The sequence below is a fragment of the Pungitius pungitius genome, chromosome 7 (genome assembly GCF_949316345.1).
Source record: "Pungitius pungitius chromosome 7, fPunPun2.1, whole genome shotgun sequence".
NCBI classification, from domain to species: domain Eukaryota; kingdom Metazoa; phylum Chordata; class Actinopteri; order Perciformes; family Gasterosteidae; genus Pungitius; species Pungitius pungitius.
The window spans coordinates 16,078,748-16,095,873 of NC_084906.1; the positions used below are offsets into that span (position 1 = coordinate 16,078,748).

Consider the following 17,126-nt stretch of genomic DNA (forward strand, 5'->3'; position numbering starts at 1 on the left):
AATGGCTTTCAACTAAATCCCAAGATCTTGACTAGCAGATGGAGTTTGTTCCATTGACCAGCTACGACGTCATCGCATAATAAGGACTTCTCGTCCACGTTGGCCTGTAAGTGAAGTATTGCCTCAAATACACTGATGAAGACCCTGTGATGTGGAGCAAAGCTTGGAAATGGACATTGGGACAGAGAATGTGTACAGACTGTAAAGCCCCCTTAGGCTAATTTGTAATTTTGGGCTCTATAAATAAAATCAATTGAACTGAATGCTGAGTCGGGATCATTGTGTCAAGAGTTGGGCAAAATATGCATGTTTTATATGTACTTGTGATACGTTAAAACAATCACTTTAAGACGACACAAGATGGAAAAACAGAATTTGGCATAAACTGAAGTCTCCCTTCATTGAAATAAAGCATAATTAAACAGCATTGGAGAGACGTCAGCCTCAGCTTTCACAAACGGTGACGAGCAGTAAATAATAATTCAACAGGTCCGCCTTGTGTAATAAGCATGGTTAAGAAAGGACAAGAACAACAAATGAAATGAACGACTATTTCGACACCCAAGCGACAGACATTTAGTCCATGAAAGTTCATTCATTAGTCTGGAATGGAGTATTTACACTGTGCAAATGAAACATCCAGCAGAAAGTGGTCCTGTACTGGGAGGAGCCATTTCGTGTCGTGCTGGGTACAGTAGAAGCAGATGGTGAAGGCGTCACTTTCACCTTGTAATAAAAACCAGGTTGACCGCAGTCTCCAGTAAAATTTAAATCTTTTAAAAAGAATCAGTCTTTCACACGGGTTCTTTTCTGCTTTCGCGGATAATGTCTTTGGATTGGTGTAACTTAATTTAAACCTTTTTTTTTTCTTCTTCTAATACATGTTTCTTTTTGCCAAGTGTTTCCTTCTGATACTTGTTGTCCTCTTGAGTTAAGAAACTAAAACCAAAAGTTAAATAAAATTAAAAAAAACTTAAAAAAGAAACTTAAAAACAAAGCATTTTTCTTTCTTCATGGGCCTAAAAAAGGGCTCGGCTTCATGTCATAGATGCACCTTTGTACAGAGACCTTTTAACCTCATAAACCGTCTAAAACCCCACACCTGACCCCATTGAACATACAATCAACATCTCACTATCTCACTGGCTTCTTAAAATGGGACACACGGCAACAACCATCCCGCCATTCATCCTTCATCCACCGGTCGACCCGCAGCAGACTGGACTTCAGAAGAAGATGACGTCCTCCTTATTGGAATCTTCTGTGGCGATCTTGTACGTCGGCGGCATACTGTGGCTGTGGGTGAGCCCGTGTACGTTTACCTGCGCATGCGCCGCGGCGTTGTGCTGCAGATGGAGGGAGCCGGGGGTCTGTGAGCTGGGAGGGATGGCGGGAGGCTGCGCGGGGGGCTGAGGATGGGACTGCGCAGGAGGCAGGGGAGGCTTCTGGAGACTTTGAGGGGGAGAGATGTTGACGGAGGAGGTGGACTGGGGGTCTGGGCCGGCATTGTCTGCGGGGCCGAGTTGATCTGGCACGGATAAACAAAGAGAGGCTATTAGGGAGCAAGGGACTAGCATTAAAACAGAGCCTGTGTGCCTGTTTGATAAAGCTGGGCTTACAGAGCCTTACTGGAATCTATCACCTGAAATCCTGCCAGTGTTTCTTTGTCACTGGTAATTGTGAGGGCACAGGAGTAAAGTGATAAAACGTCTGTGTCAGCTGTACAGCCCGCCATTAATCACAGTGAGCCATGTGAAATTGATAGGTGTTTACACAGGGCGAGGCCCGGGCATGAATGTAGGCTTTAAGAGAGGAACGTGATGGGGTGGGGTCCGGCTTGCCCAGGTGGAGAATGTCATTGTGTCATGTGTGTGTCTGTGAGAACCAAATGGAATAATGCACTTGGCTAAGACGGACTGTGTTTGGGTTGGTCCGGACGGAGCAAGTGCTTGTGTGCTTATTAAAAGAAGAAAAAAAAAAAAAAAAGGTACCCGCGTGATGATGCAGGGGAAGAGGCTGAGAGGGGGGCGACAGCGGGAGCTGCTGGTGGGGGCTGACGGAGCGCTTGGCCTTCAGGGTGTTGTCATCTCGGGCGGACAGCTTCAGAGGCAGCATCTGTTGTTTCATATCCACTGAGGCTGGGAGGGGGAGGGGGAGGGAAGCAGGAGAGGACGCGGGAGTAAAGACAAAAGGTGATTCAATTGTAAAACTAAAATGACATTGGTAATCTAAAGCGCGGCGTCTCTCGGCCGCTATTTGATCAAGGCGACGGCTAAACCAATTCGGACAGCTAATGTGATCCTAATGAGCCACCTAAATCACGCTGATCGGGTCAAGCTCATGTCAGGGACAGATGGCTTGTTTATCGGGAATAAAAGACAAACCGCATCAGCGTTACACATCACCTGCGAGAGAGAAAACCTCAACGCACACAGAGATATTTGAGAAAGTCGTGCACTCCCCTTTGCAAGAAGACGAGCATCATCCTTTATTATGTTTATTATAGAAAAAAATGGTTTTGTCCCAGTCATGTTTTCATTAAAACATCAGTTACAAGACTACCATACATGCAAACATATGAAAGTACAATAAGTAAGCCAGTTAATTAACAAAAATAATTGGAAAATAGTCTAATAATCTGAGAAGCATTTTGGTTGCATTTGCATTATAAATTTATTTGAAGATTTGAATGATTCCAGCTTTTCAAATGTGATACTTTGCTGGTTTCTCTCTCCTACATTGCCGGAAATGTAAGACAAATGAGTTCTGGACGTTTACGAAGTCACTCTTAAGCTGAAGTGAAAGGAGTGGATTTTGTACAGACTGTACACAATAATTACAAAGTAAACAGTGGATGAATCAAAAATGTATACGCTCTTTTCCAAAGTGAAAATTCCAATGACCCATTAACGTTTATAAATCACACTCTGTGTTAAGACGTGTGTGCACTTCAGTTACCGTTGATGCTTATCATCGGGAAAAGTTAATCCATAAAGTAAGTAAGAAACACGGATGTAACCCAAAGCGGAGGAGGAGGAGGGGGGGGGGAGGAGGAGGAGGCGCTAGCTGCGGCTCGTCCCGTCAAACTCCGTCTCACCGGTGCTGTCGGTGCGATGCGAGGCTTTGCCGATCTTGGCTCCCTTCCCTTTGCCGCCGCCTGAGGCCGCCAACTTGGTGGGGATCTGCTGCTGCACCCCCACCAGCTTGTGCTGCTGGTTGGTGGTGCTCAACAGGTTCATCGGCACCTTCGCCGGCAGGGTGGAGGAGCTCGCCTCCCGCCGCAGCATCACCTCGGGCCGCTCCGGGTAGTCGGCGGGTGCGACCGAGAGGCTGCCCCGCACCAGGGGCTTCTGGGGGAGGGGCAGGTCGGAGACGCCGGGGAAGGCGTTGAGGCCCGAGGACAGGAGCAGCTCGCCGTTCAGACTGCCAGGGGCCACCTGCAGGAGAAGGCCGCACGTTACTTGCACGAGAGGCGACTTTAAATTGTTGCAAACGTCGTCACGTAACCCTTAACACTTAATAAATCTGTGTATTCAGTTCTAAAAAGGAACGGCATCTCAACTTTGCACTGGAATACCCATAACTGTGGTCATATGCGGTTTGGGCTCATGAGCCGTGGAACGTACACTTTGAAGGTTGTGCGTGTGTGTGTGTGTGTGTGCGCGCACGCATGCTGTTATTAGTTATGCACGAGAGAATACGCGTGCAGAAAGAAACAAAACTGAGGACAATTTTTCACAGAAGACACACACGCGCCTAAAACAGATGCCCACTATAAATTGTCTCCGCGACGCCGTCTTTAAAGCAGCACAATCTGCTGAGTAGCAGGGTATTCATGGGCTACAGAGGGAATCAGAAACACATGCAACCGCCTCTGCTGAGCACACAGTTTGGTAAAAGGCTTTTGATGCGTTCCAAGAGACTCAAGGACAATGCGCACACACACACACACACGAAACATAAAACCCTTAATAGTCCCTGTGCACATAAAGGCGTGTCTAACAAAACAGGCTGGTGGACAAGAAGATGACTCATGACATCAGTGGACAGAAGACTCTGACCACATTGTCCACTTAATTACTAGACTGAGGGGAAATAGGATCCAGAGATGGTTCACTATTATCATCCAATCTGCATTCACTCAGACTAGCCAGGCTTGTTCCTGCTACAATAGAGCATTGTGGCGTTTGCAGTAATACCACATTTGTTGCATAATGCGCATCTCTTCAGTGTTGTTTTAGTTGGACGGTTTAAAGCCCGTCTGTAACATTTGGTCCCTTTGTGAGCTGAAGGCTATTCTTCACACAATCGATCAAAACGTCAATACAAAAAGGTAACAAGAACAACTCCCTATTCATTTATGATTTAATATATTAGGTGTTCTGGTTTGCTTGAATGAAATCTTTTCAAAGACCATGTTATTCCCACCGTACCAACAAGTTATTAGAAGATTAAGAAAAGATGATAAACTGTCATGTAAAACTGTCCACTAAAATGACAGGAAGAATAATACATATTCATTCATTCATTCTAGGAAATCACATGTGGATGTTGCATTAAATGTAAAAGTTTTTGAAAAAGAAACTGTGGTTACTATTGGCAAATCGCTGGTAAGACATTTGATCATCTAGTATGTTTGATTGTATTAACTGCGAGGAATTTTTAACTGGTTATGAAACCCCTTAATTGAACCCTGATGCTTCTCTATAACCCTACATAAATAAAAGAGTGGCTATTTCTATAAAGCTTTTCCGAATGCTTTACATTAGCGCCACAGCGTTGGATTCCGTTCTAAATCAGACGTAATGAGACTCCGTCGGCTCTGAGCAGCCGGCCGCGAAGCGGCTTTGGACTGCAGTCGGAGGGGCTCCTCCTCCTCCTCCTCCTCCTCCCCCTCCTCCCCCTCCTCCCCCCCACCGGGAGCCAACAAAGACAACCGAGCTGATGGAGGGCCCACAGGAGGAACAGGAGGCTCTCGATCAGAGAGCGAATGACACAACGCAACCTGATCTGGCATTTAAAAAAAAAAAAAAAAAAGACCTGCCAAAAAAACACGAGGCTACCACCGGTTTTAACTGCGGCGTGTTCGTGTGTGTCAGAAGTCCATCACCGTTCCGTTTGGTACGCAGGACACATGCTGCATGATTGATGAAGATGCCGGACAAAGTGGACATTGTCAATGCATGGGGACAGTACTCCGCAAGGCATGAAAGGCAGACTTCTGTGTGACTGGGACTGTGTGGTAACAGCAAAGCACGACGGGGCCCGAGGCAGAGAGGGGCCTAGGGGGGAGGGGGGCGCCACAGCTCCTTCCCCAAAAGCACCTTTTCTTCTTTCCCTGCATCATTTTCCCCTCACTCATCCCGGCACACAGATGTTTTTGTTCCCAGAACAAGGTGGCCCGGCTCTAAGCGGCAGGTTTCCAGGTCAGTGAACTGTGCGGAAGCTGCAGAGCACAACAGGCCCGAGACTGACAGCAGATTAACAATTAGCACAGAGGCTGCTGTTAATGACAGGCTGGGACCAGCTAATTACACAGGCGGCTTTCTCTCATCCCGATAAAACTGCCTGGATACTCCCCCAAAAACGCGCTGCCCAATAGGTGAACAACGTTCACTCTGCAGACTCTGCATAATAAATCTCCTCCTGCACTGGATGCTATGTGGCACGGTAACGTGGGTGAGATACTCACCCGAGTCCTTGAATGTGCGCGATCTGTGGGGAATGGGTGTCATTAGCGGACACGTTTCCCTTAAACGGGTTCAATTCCAGATCGAATAATGTCCGAGTGTAATTCCTACACTACATGTAAGCCGAGACAACGCTGTGACGATCCACGGTGACTCGTCAATAATTACAGCAATAACCACATCCCTCAGAATCGATGGCTGGAAACAAACGAGATGCACAGCTCAGACTGTGATGTTTAATAATATTTCAGCACGGAGTAGAATCGTGTGTTGCAAGGATGGCGTGATGGGCCGACGGCGTAAAGAGAAAATACCTTGCCTCAAGCTCAGATTCTGTCTTAGTGGTTATAGAAGAACTGAGTCACAGGGATCTAGGTGTGTGTGTGTGTGTGTGTGTAAGAGTTACTCTTCGGGGGCCTTTCACACCACAGGAAGACACGCTAAACAGCATCGTAAATCAGCCGAGGAAGAGCTGACTCGGTGTTAAAAACACGCATACAGGTCACAGGTTTCACGGCTGACCTTTTCTACTTCCTTTAGAGATTAGCCGATCTACCCATGATTTACCAATTTACACTCGTGGTCATGTAGTTCAGGAGCTCAATAGAGTGCTGTGCCCAAAAGGAATTTCTAAAAAGTTGTAATGTTTGTTCATAAAAAGGTAATTACCCCATAAAGAGCTCCACAAGAGGCCTTGAACCTTTTTGTCATAAACTCAGGTTTCCTTACATCAAAAGGAGTGTTTTTGTCCATTGGCACAATATATCGAGAGTCAGTCTTTTTTGGGAGGGGAACTTTTCTTTGACATGACATTCAATGGCCAACTTCATCTATATCCTCGACTATTAACAAACTTCATAACTTAGCATTCATAAGGACTCTAGAGCAATCGGACACCAGGCTCTATGGCAACAGATCCCATGAAATAAAAATTTAAAAAGCCAGAGTGTGATCATACGAGATAACACATGAAAGAGAAGTTCCTCTAAAGTCAGGACATGCCGCGACTTGCACCAGGTCTTACAAACACTTGTTTATGTCCCAACACACCCACACACACACACCTTTTTTTATGAGGTCTAATCATAGCTCTCCTGGTTTGCTGATGCGTCTTAATGTCAGGGTGTGGTGATTAAATGTCTGTTGATATCAGGCTGGCCAGAAGCCTGGAACAAATCTTGAGGTCACGGCTGATGAAAACACTGTTTGATGTTTGACGCGAGGGTGGGGGTGGGGGGGGGGGAACCTAACCACTTCCAAATCTCCCATGACCGCAAGCAAGAAATTCCAATAGCACTGGCAGCAGTATGGAACCCATACACGAGCACAAAAAGTACCATGTGGTTGGATTAAACATCACGAGATGATTTACCGTGATGGCGAACCCGTCGGGGCTGGATCTGATCTGCTTGGGCTCGCAACAAACAAAGCACACAACAATCTTCCTTACGATCACTGTTCCAGTGAAGGCTCCCGTAGGGACCACGGTGCCTGCATTTCTCCCGAGTTACTGTGAAGTACAACTCAAAAGCTTTCTGCAGCCAGTAATGAAATATTAAATGCAATAACTTGTGTATGTGTACGTCTCAAGGTAAGATTCCGTTACCATGACATCAACAATCCTTTGGAAGGTTGATGGGAAGTCAGATGTCTGAGGATGTGACGCTGCAGTAGACGAATAACAATAAAATCATCTATTTTTTTTGTGTGATGGCTGGCAGGGGATTCAAGCGAGGACTTTAATGTTTGCCATGGTTTCATCCTTCGGTTATTGCGCATGGCGTGCAGGATGACGAGACGTTAGCAATGCCTGACAGCACAGCGGGACTCATGACATCACATCACAGGAGACAAGCTTCAGTTAGGGGAAACGTCGATGGCTATCGGGACATTTCAGACTAGCTGGTGCAACGAGTCTGTACTGAAGAAACTAGGCGAGATTCAGAAGAACACACTGACTCATCCAGCTGAAAGGTTGCGGCTTTCTTAAACGAGTCATTGATCCGATCATTGGGTGTGTTTCACATGGCCTCGTCGTCAGGCGCCTCTCCAAACCGGGGTCACTAGTTTAAAAAAAAAAAAAGAATCAACCTAACAATTTAAAAGACTTTGCTTATTAGTGAACGTCATACAGGAAAATGACGCGCAACAGCTTTGACAGGATGGACCGAGACTCAAGTGTCAACAGACCTGATGTGCAATTTACAACCGGTGACAATAAGACTTCTCGATGAGTAAGAACTCTGTGGGGAAGGTTTATGATAGAAATAAGGATGAGACATGTTTCCTAAATACCAGAGTGTAGCTTGGTAGTTGAGAAATATTTTATCAATAAATGTTGCCGTAGACAAAGTCTCTGTTTTTACCTCAAATAAGTTGTTGTGCTCTCATGAATTCTCTCTTTGTAAATAGACTAAAATAAATGGTTTCATTGCCCCCTTTTGTATTTCATATACTGGATTGTTATTTTATATTAATGGTATTAAGTATTTTGTCACGTCAGGTCTTTTATTTGCTGGATTAATTTCCAGAAACTGAAATATTTGTTTAAAAGACAGCTGATTCAAGTGAGGAAAAATTGCTTTAGTATCCCTCCCCCACTCCGCTCCATGTATCACCATCACTTAAAGTGCCTTTGAAAACACTTCAGGTTGAGATTAAGTAGCATTAGTTGTAGCTCGTCGATGGATCTATTTGCGCCGGGCATCATATTACAGTCGGGGGATTTTCTTCCCTCCCACGAAACTTCCAACAATGACCCCCGTTGTACTCGGACAGCACGCAGAGGAGAAGCACCGAGGAGAGAGAATGCTCCCGGCGCAGGTGGATTCCTGGGTCGAGTGAACTCGTCTCTAACCATTCTCATGTGTTCATTATTCATCCAACCATGAATCATGCTGTGGAAGCTGAAAGCAGTTTTACCTTGAATGGGTGGGGACAGGGTGCATGCCCAGGGAATGGAAGGAGAAAAAAAAAGGATGCGAAGAAACAGTAACAAAAGTGAAAGGAGAGCGATGGGAAAGCAAAACACCTTCATCCTCCATTCACAATTTCTTCCACACAACTTAAACGGTGCCGTGACAGTCTTTTATGACCTACAATTTCACGTTTGTTAATGAGCGTAATTATAGAGGCAGAGCACGAGGAGGAAAAAGTAATTAATCACTTTCTGTAAACGGTTTTATGTGCGATGGTGCCTCCTTGTTATTTTCATCTGCTAGAGAACAATGCCTAAAAGCTGCCGGGTGTCGACACCGTGAAAAACACAGAAACAAAAAGGATTTATAAGCTGCAAAAATAAACAACTAAGGAAACAGGCGGTGATACCCGAGGTCACTGAAAACTATGCTTAAGAATCTGCAATAAATCACACAGTAGCTTTAAAGTTTCCATGTGTGTGTGTGGGGTTGCTAATATGCTGCCCGTACATGGAGAAATGAACACATGCATACATGCAAACACCGTTAAATGTTAAATCCCTGCTAGCAATAGCAATAGCTAGCTAGCGCGACTTGTATCGTACGGAGGGACATTTTCCAGCTCGGCAACATGCTTCCCACCTCAATAGTCTTCCTCTTAATCCTCTTCTGGTGTTGTTCCAGGCGTTCCTTTTCCTTCTCCACGGCTCTGGTGGACTCTCTCAGCCTCTCCAGGTCCTGCTGGTACGTCTCCCTCTGACTCTCCAGCTCCCGCCTCTCTTCTGCGAGAAGGTCCTGTATCAATAGAACAAGCAATCGTAATTTGTGTGGAATATCGTCAATATTGAAATACATCATGTACTATTTTTTATTTAATTTTAAACCGTTTTAATGGCTTGTACACACTTAACTGAGAGAAATGTAAATGTTTTTAAAACAATTGGAAGCTATTTGTATTAGAGTCAAACAAAATATATTAAACTATATTGCAGAAAGAGAAAATCCAACCTAGGACAATGAAACTCTAAACTTAATACAGAGCAGTGGGATTCATCTGAATTCATGAAATCCAGCAATTTCACACATATCCTTCCCCGCGGTGTGGAGCACTTCACCTCCAGCCGCCTGCACTCCTCCTCCCTCTGTCGGAGCCGGGCCTCGGTGGCCTCCACTTGCTGTCGGTGCCTCTCCCTCTCCCTCTCCCAGCGATGCTGCTCCTGCCGGTGCTGAGCCTGCAGCTTGTGGAAGCTGGCCAGCTCCTCCCTCTGCAGGGCCAGAGTCCGCTGTTTCTCCTGCTCCAGGAGCACGTTCCCTCTGTGGCGGCCGGGCAGGGCGGCCCGCTCCGTCAGCGAGGCGCGCTGCAGCTCGATGTGGCTGTCCTGCTGTGAAACGATGGCCTGAGGACAGCGACAGCACCGGGTCATAAGGGGACCGAGACTGTGTGTATATGCTGTACAGGGAAGCAGACATTCTACACCATGGAACGTTGTCAAGTTGAAGTAAGACAAACTGCAAGTTTCTCTGCAAACATACTTATAGAACACGTTTCAACTCGTTTCTTTTACGGAGTGCATTTATTGACACCGTTAACCGCAGAAGGGATGGTGTTACCTGCAGACTATAGAGCCTTTGGGAGAGCATCAGCACTCTGTCAAAGAACTAGAAAAAGAGACAAAAGGAAAGCTCATCACAACCAAAGAACTACCTGAATCGCCAAAACTGCTGAGCATTTATAATGTGCCAGCTTATCGTGGGCGCATCTTTGAAGTTCAGAAGGCATGGCTGTGAGTGTAGGGCTCAAGGTGACGGATCAGAGAAGGAGAGTTTACCTCGGCCTCGGGGAAGGAGTTGGACCAGATGCGGTTCCATCTGGCAGGAGAGCAGCAGCTCTCATCAACCTGAGCAACAACACACAGCAGGTCACAAGAACATCCCAGACACTTTAAGGGGTGTATCGAGTACAATTTACAGTAGCACATGCAACAAAAACTTTGTTGTATTTTTAAATGCAATTTAAAAACACTAAGAACCATTTTTGGGGTTAAATTATTAGCCACTAAAATAAAAAAATATTACTTTGACAAATAATGTTTTTAAACCTGCTTCTACAACTTTGATGTTAATATCTTGCACTGCTGATCTCTAAGTATTGATAAAATATTTGTGAGCAATTCACAACAATTATTCTGTGTTCCTTAGAGCAAAACGAAAAGTTCAGGATAGCTTGAATATATATATTTAAAAAAAATAGGACAAATTGATTTAAGTGACTCTTATAGTACCACAAATTGGTCGTATGAACCTTTTCACAACTGATCCCGTGACAGAGAGTAAAACTGTCTTTGTGTCGTTAAATGCTGTATTGCCAAACATCCCCCTCCATGTTTTAGTCATTTATCAGACTTTATCCATTTATAACAAACGTAGTGACCTGCGAGAGCAACATCATCAAGTGGAATCTTTCCAGATGACTTGGTCTGGTCATTACTATTTACAGGAAACAACAACACTGTGACTCATCGCTGAGATGTGCGCTGTGTGTGTGTGTGCGTGTGTGTCGAGCTCCTACCGTCTGCTCCAGGGCGTGGCTGCCACAAAGGTCTTTGAGCTGAGGGTCAGAGCTGGCTCTCTGGCTTCTATCGCGGTTTCTGGTCTCGCCAGAAAACTTCTTCACACTGCCATCTGGCACAGACACACAAGGAAAGGGACACGGTGACCGACACACACAAAGCGCAAAACAGAAATAGTGCCACTCACACAACACATGAATTTAACCAATAAAAAGAAAAATCAAGATATGACATTTGTTGACAATTCATGTTTTATTAATGGCATAAAAGCCACTGAAATACAACTGCAAATCCATTAGATAGTAGACTTCCTCAGGGCACCGATAGTGCTGCACTCAACTCACTCTTGCTGAGGATGATGGCGTGGCTGCTGTCGTAGCCGCCGAAAGTATCCGCTCGCCTGGGCAGGACCCCAGAACCGCTGCCCTCTTCCAGCCGAGAGGTCGGGGAGTCCTCCCTCACTCCGGACTGCAGCAGGTTCTGGAGGTTCTCAACTGATGTGGAAGAGATGGCAAATTAAGGTTAGAAAGCTGGAAAGAGGGAGATGTTTGGGGGGCGGGGGGGGGGGGGTGGGGTGGTTGCAAACTCATCAATACTGATACCTGCTTATATAACATCAACAGCAGTGCATACACACACACACACACACACACACACACACACACACAGACAGATTATGCAGCATCGTCCTACCCTCAGTGAGAGCTCCTTTGAGCAGAGCCTCTCCCTGCTGGAGGTCTGAGGCGTCCCCTCGAAGCAGCAGTCTAGAATGAGAGGCTGTGTCCTCGAGACCTGCCACAGACTCGGCCATGTCTGCAAACAGCTGCAGCTTCTCGGTGAGAGCTTGGACGACCACGGCATCCTTCTGGCTCAGCCGCTCTACAATCACAAATTAATGGGTGAAAAGGATATGGAGTTAAATCCCACAAAGCAAAACGACACCGAAGCAGGTGTAAACACAACCCTTATTCTTTATGACACTTAAATCTCAGTCTTTAGGGAAGCTTTTGCTGTCCTAAATACGTTTTATCTTACTGAGATGAGATTTGTAGAACATGTGAAGACAACTTCTAACAATTTGAAGTTAATACGATGCGTGGGCACCCCCTTGTGGCCGTCAACTATATGATTTTCCAGAGGGTTTTTTTGTGTAATTTCTCACTCAAACTACAGTTACCTTGAAATTCTTTGAACCTGAAAGCTCGTGCCTCTTCCTCCTCACTGAACAGCCTCTCTTCAGTATGAGGACAGCTAGGAGGGGACAGGACCAAAGACATTAGGGATGGGGAGAGGTAAGGTTCCATCACATTTCTAATGCTGGTGATGAAAGTTTGTCACAGGATGTAAATGACAGTATCAAACGTTACTTCTCGTTACTTACCTCTCAACAGCTTGCCGTATGTGTGTCATCCAGGTGTTCCGCTCCTCCTTGGAGGCGGTGTGGATCTCGTACATCTCTGGCTCATTGGAGGAGGCGCAGATGAGAAACATGGCTTTCTCCTCGTGGGCCACTTCCCTGACGATGAGTTTCTGGAGGGAGATCACTGATGGCTTGTTATCCTGAACGGATAACAACGAGGGAAAGAGACAAAAAGGTTTTTGGTTAACGGTACTCAATATAATAATATTATTGATTCAATGCTGCTCCCACTTGTTACTGCACACCACACAAATTGTTTTTGCTAGATGGTTTTCAGCTAAATGATTCGGATAAATCCCTCACCACTGCAGCGAATACATATCTCTGATCCTTCTCTTGCAGCAGGAGCAACACATCAGACAGGAGCACCGCAAGAATATCTGAAAGGACAAAGTGACATATGTACGCAAAAAATGTTTTTATGTTAATTCCAAAACTCTTCAAAGGACAAAATGGCATAAATACAAATGCAAAACATATATATACACAAAACATATGCAGACCAAGCCCATATATTTTAGATGAGTTGTTCCACCAGGCCACATGATACCTTTGAGCCTGCCAGAAGCAGCTTTCCAGTTGACTGTGCCCTCGTGCAGCAGTCGTCTCCTGCCCGGTGCCAGGTCCTCTCTGCGAAACACGCGGCCGTCCTTGATCTTTCCCTGCGCCTTTGGCTCCATCTTGATGTTTATGTCCCGGAGACGAGAGTTCTTCTCGTGGAGATTAACCAGCGCGTCAACCTGAACGATGGTGTCTTTAATCAGACCCAGTGCCCGAGTCAGGTCCTCATGCTCGTCTGTCCCCGCTACAGAGAGAGGAGATAAAAGAAGTTACTACTCACTAAATCTATGGTTTCACCCTCCTTAATGGTCATTTATTTGGCAGAAAAACAAACGTGAACTACTGGACCTTCAGTGTTGAGCAGAATGCGCTCCACTAGTACGGGGTACTTGGTGATGCGCTGCGTCACCAACAGAATGCACTCGCTCACTCCTAACCGCCGCACAATGGAGAGGTTGTTGATTTTCTGAGGAGGAAACAGGGGGATTTGATGCACTCAGCTACAGACGTACAGTGGATTAAATTGGACATCAAGCCATGAGGCTCATTGTTCTTACCCGTATGAGGTTCTGGAACTTTTTGTTGTTGTGCAGCTGTTCTTTGTAATAGCTGACAGCCTCCGTGTGGTGACTGCAGAAATCCCCGTAGCTCTCCTTCATCCTTTCTCCTATCTCCCCAGAGAACTGGTGAACAAAGATAAAAACTGTTCCGTCTGGGCAGTTGTTGGTGATCAAGACACCGAAGGCGAGGCCCGCGTGTCGCTGCCCTACCTGAGAAATCAGAATGTCCGCCAGTCGGTTGATGACGTAGTTCCTGTCGCTGGGCGAGACAACGTTTTCCCGCTGCCTCTCTTTGAGACGAGAGAGGAAGTGGGTGTGAAGCTCCAGGAGGTTTTCCAACTGGGGGAAGAGACAGTCCAGCTTGCCAGGGTCCATCTGGAGCTTGTCCTTCAACTCTTGGACATACACGCGCAGCATTATCTTCAGAGTCCGCACATGGTGCATCTCTGTCTGCATGAGCTCTGTGTGAGGACATGGAGTCACACCATTATATTCCGCCATGTAAACACACATACACATGTAACGCATTGGAATGATATGACCTGGCTCATAACAGACGTTTTCCTCATGTTATTTCCATGCTTTCTTAAAATCAGTCCCAGAACTTAAGCACAACTCAACCACATGGAGGCCCTTTAACAGGTTTATGGAATATAACTGAATGCCAGGATGGCCGATCCCCAAATCTATCCAATCAGTGAGCTACTCCTCAGGTGTAAACACGATCACAAGAATCACACTCACCATAAATCACATCCTGTCGCTTCACTGTTTCTTTAGAGTGCTTCTTAACATACTGCTGGTCAACCGCCAAACTCCATGATTCTACCTCCAGGTCCTGGGCATCGGACTCCAGATCAGCCCTCACTGCTGCATAGTGAGCATCTGAGAAGAGGAGTGGGGGGATTAAAAAAAGGACAACTTACAGAATTATTTTACAGAAGAGTTTGGCGGTAAATAGCACAAAGTGTGGAGTCCATCTTTAGGTCAGTGTCTTATCTTAATGAAGAAGTTCGAAAAAGAGAAAGAGCCGCCCTCCGTTTTCAAGCATTCGTTGGTGGACAATGGTATACACAAGACGATGCTCCTATAAATAGCTCTCCATTTACCAGCTGTGAAATATTCACCGCTGTGCAGCTACGCTACGTCTTGCCTCGGTGTTTTGACCGGGCTGAAAATGATACATGTTCAGAACAGGAATGATATAATCTTGAATTAATAAAGTCAGTTTAGCCGCTCCAAAAGGATTTTGGATAAAGGCTCATTCAGACATTATTGGCAGTAGTAAATCACATAATAATAATAATAATAATTCACATGCTTCTATGCGAGTACTAGGGTAGTACGCTGCGGCAGCTCTTTGTTTGTAGTAAACTAGTGCCCACTTAGCCGGTGTTCCTCTCCCACACACTACAACTTAATGAGACAGGCTAAGGTCAAGCCTGACTCCACAAAACAACCCCCCCCCCCCTCCCCCAGGATGTAAGAAAGCTCCCTTTAGACAAGCTTTAACTCTGCAGCTGAATGTGCAATCACAACAAAGCCTGGAGAAGGGATGGAAGTTCAATCCCATCCTCGGAGAGTCAACCCACCTTCAACGATGATGGACTCGGTGGTGGAGGGCGCGAGGGAGATGGCGTCTTCGTTGCAGCGTTTGGGGCGGAGAGCATCCGTCTCATCCATCTCCCCGGGGAGGGATCTGAGGAACGACAACCACAAGTCCAAGGTGGCATACATGCTGTGATCCCAGTAGCTGGCGCTAGCCTGAAACCAATTTGGTGGCTAACAATGACATTTAAATTAACCACAAAAAGAACCCAGGAAGCTACATTTTTATGTTCTTCCTCCCAACTTATTTCCCATCCAACATTTGCTATGTTCTGCTCTTGTTTACAACTTCCCTCAAACTCTCTCTCCCCAATGCCTTCCCGTCTCGATACGCATCTTCTATCTATAAATAAAATGTTTTAAAAAAGACAGCTCACCTTGATATGTCAACTATAAATACGCATCTTATGATGGCACAGAGAAAATAGTATTTCAGCATCAAAGATTATAAAAATATCCAGCATTAACATACAGCAGCTCTTGTAAACATTGACAAATTTATACAGTTTGTACATATTTTCTCATTCAATGAGAAAGTGTGTCCAAAAATTTGACTGACACTTGATTTTAAATGTTTAAGAATATATGTAACATTTTACTCGTAGAAATTAATCCTGTCATTACAGAATTATTTTTTGAAAGACCGAAATAAAAAAACGTTTCTGCACTAAAGGAATAATCTCCACGTCTGGTGGAGGTGTGATAAAGTAGACGGAAATACTCACCCTGAGCTGTTGTGGTGACGGAGGCTGGAGGTTGCGGTGGAGCTGGCGCTGTGGGTGCTTGTTCCCCACAAACTAACGGTCATGCCTGGGGGGCCGTGGAATCCTGGGTGGCCATCCAGGGCCTGTGACCCGGCTTGCCCCGAATGCTCCCGCTCCCTCGGCGCTGGGGAGGAAAAACACGAAGACGCGGATGAAAGGAGACGGCGGGAGGATCCGGAGGAAGGAGACGGGGAGAAACAGATGGAGGGGAGAGAGCGAGGCGGCAGACGAGGCGAAGAAGCGGATGTTGAGGCGCGCGGCTGTTTGTTTGACTTCTTTCCGAGGCGACCCCAGTACTTTCGGAGCCACGGCGCAGGCAGGGATCGGAGGAAGCGGCAGGTGGTCAGGTCGCGGTGCAGCAGCACCCGGACACCAACATGTCTGGACAGGCCCCACGAGGAGGCGGAGGAGGAAGTCCTGGAGCAACGCCTGGAGGACCCCGTGGTTTGGGTAGCTTTGGCTTTGCCAACTGCTGCTAGCTCCATGGGGAGCTTCTCCAAGCAGGAGGAGTGGCAGAAAAAGCTCTGCAGCAACCTCCGACGCCACAGTGAGAATCAATGACCGTAGTTATCGGTAGCCGGCATTGTTGTGATGTGCCTTTACTGGTGTGACCTCGGAGAAGCAGAGGACGCCACGTCCCTGGTTCAGCTTTATATATATATATATATATATATATATATATATATATATATATATATATATCACTCAGACCCTTAGTGACTCATTTCTCACTCTTGCTCTCGAAATTTCTGACTTCACACTTTTCCTCGACTCCTCTCTCTCTCTCCCTCCGACACCCTGCACGAGCCACTGATTGGCCCGAGCAGAACAAGAGCAGAAATCGTTTGCGGCCCGTCAGGACTCCAGCTGCTCGGAGTAGAATAACAACCGCGACGGGAGATTAACTTCAGCAGCTGCCGCAGCCGCACGCGTCTCCGGCAGGTTCAATCGCATGCGACAGGGCCTGCTGAATGTTCCAATCGACGGACCACTTAACCATAATGAACGAGAGCACATTGCACAAATGACCTTCAA

General features: G+C 46.2%; 1 protein-coding gene across 2 annotated transcripts in view; it reads right to left on the reverse strand.

Moving 5' to 3' along the window:
- Positions 1-842: 842 nt before the first annotated feature.
- LOC119216344 (rho guanine nucleotide exchange factor 18) overlaps positions 843-17,126 on the reverse strand; it is a 31,203-nt gene continuing 14,919 nt past the window's right edge. For both annotated transcript variants that reach the window (XM_037469077.2, XM_062563283.1), the window contains 20 exons: positions 16,053-16,215; positions 15,312-15,418; positions 14,464-14,604; positions 13,930-14,180; positions 13,717-13,842; positions 13,508-13,625; positions 13,149-13,403; positions 12,902-12,978; positions 12,560-12,738; positions 12,356-12,429; positions 11,872-12,057; positions 11,523-11,672; positions 11,178-11,290; positions 10,438-10,506; positions 10,220-10,267; positions 9,724-10,005; positions 9,251-9,403; positions 3,098-3,437; positions 1,992-2,138; positions 843-1,528 (listed from right to left, as the gene is read on the reverse strand). In XM_037469077.2, the coding sequence (XP_037324974.2) occupies positions 1,227-1,528; positions 1,992-2,138; positions 3,098-3,437; positions 9,251-9,403; positions 9,724-10,005; positions 10,220-10,267; positions 10,438-10,506; positions 11,178-11,290; positions 11,523-11,672; positions 11,872-12,057; positions 12,356-12,429; positions 12,560-12,738; positions 12,902-12,978; positions 13,149-13,403; positions 13,508-13,625; positions 13,717-13,842; positions 13,930-14,180; positions 14,464-14,604; positions 15,312-15,418; positions 16,053-16,215 (3,281 nt within the window). In that variant the 3' untranslated portion in view covers positions 843-1,226. The remainder of the gene's footprint in view (positions 1,529-1,991; positions 2,139-3,097; positions 3,438-9,250; positions 9,404-9,723; positions 10,006-10,219; positions 10,268-10,437; positions 10,507-11,177; positions 11,291-11,522; positions 11,673-11,871; positions 12,058-12,355; positions 12,430-12,559; positions 12,739-12,901; positions 12,979-13,148; positions 13,404-13,507; positions 13,626-13,716; positions 13,843-13,929; positions 14,181-14,463; positions 14,605-15,311; positions 15,419-16,052; positions 16,216-17,126) is intronic.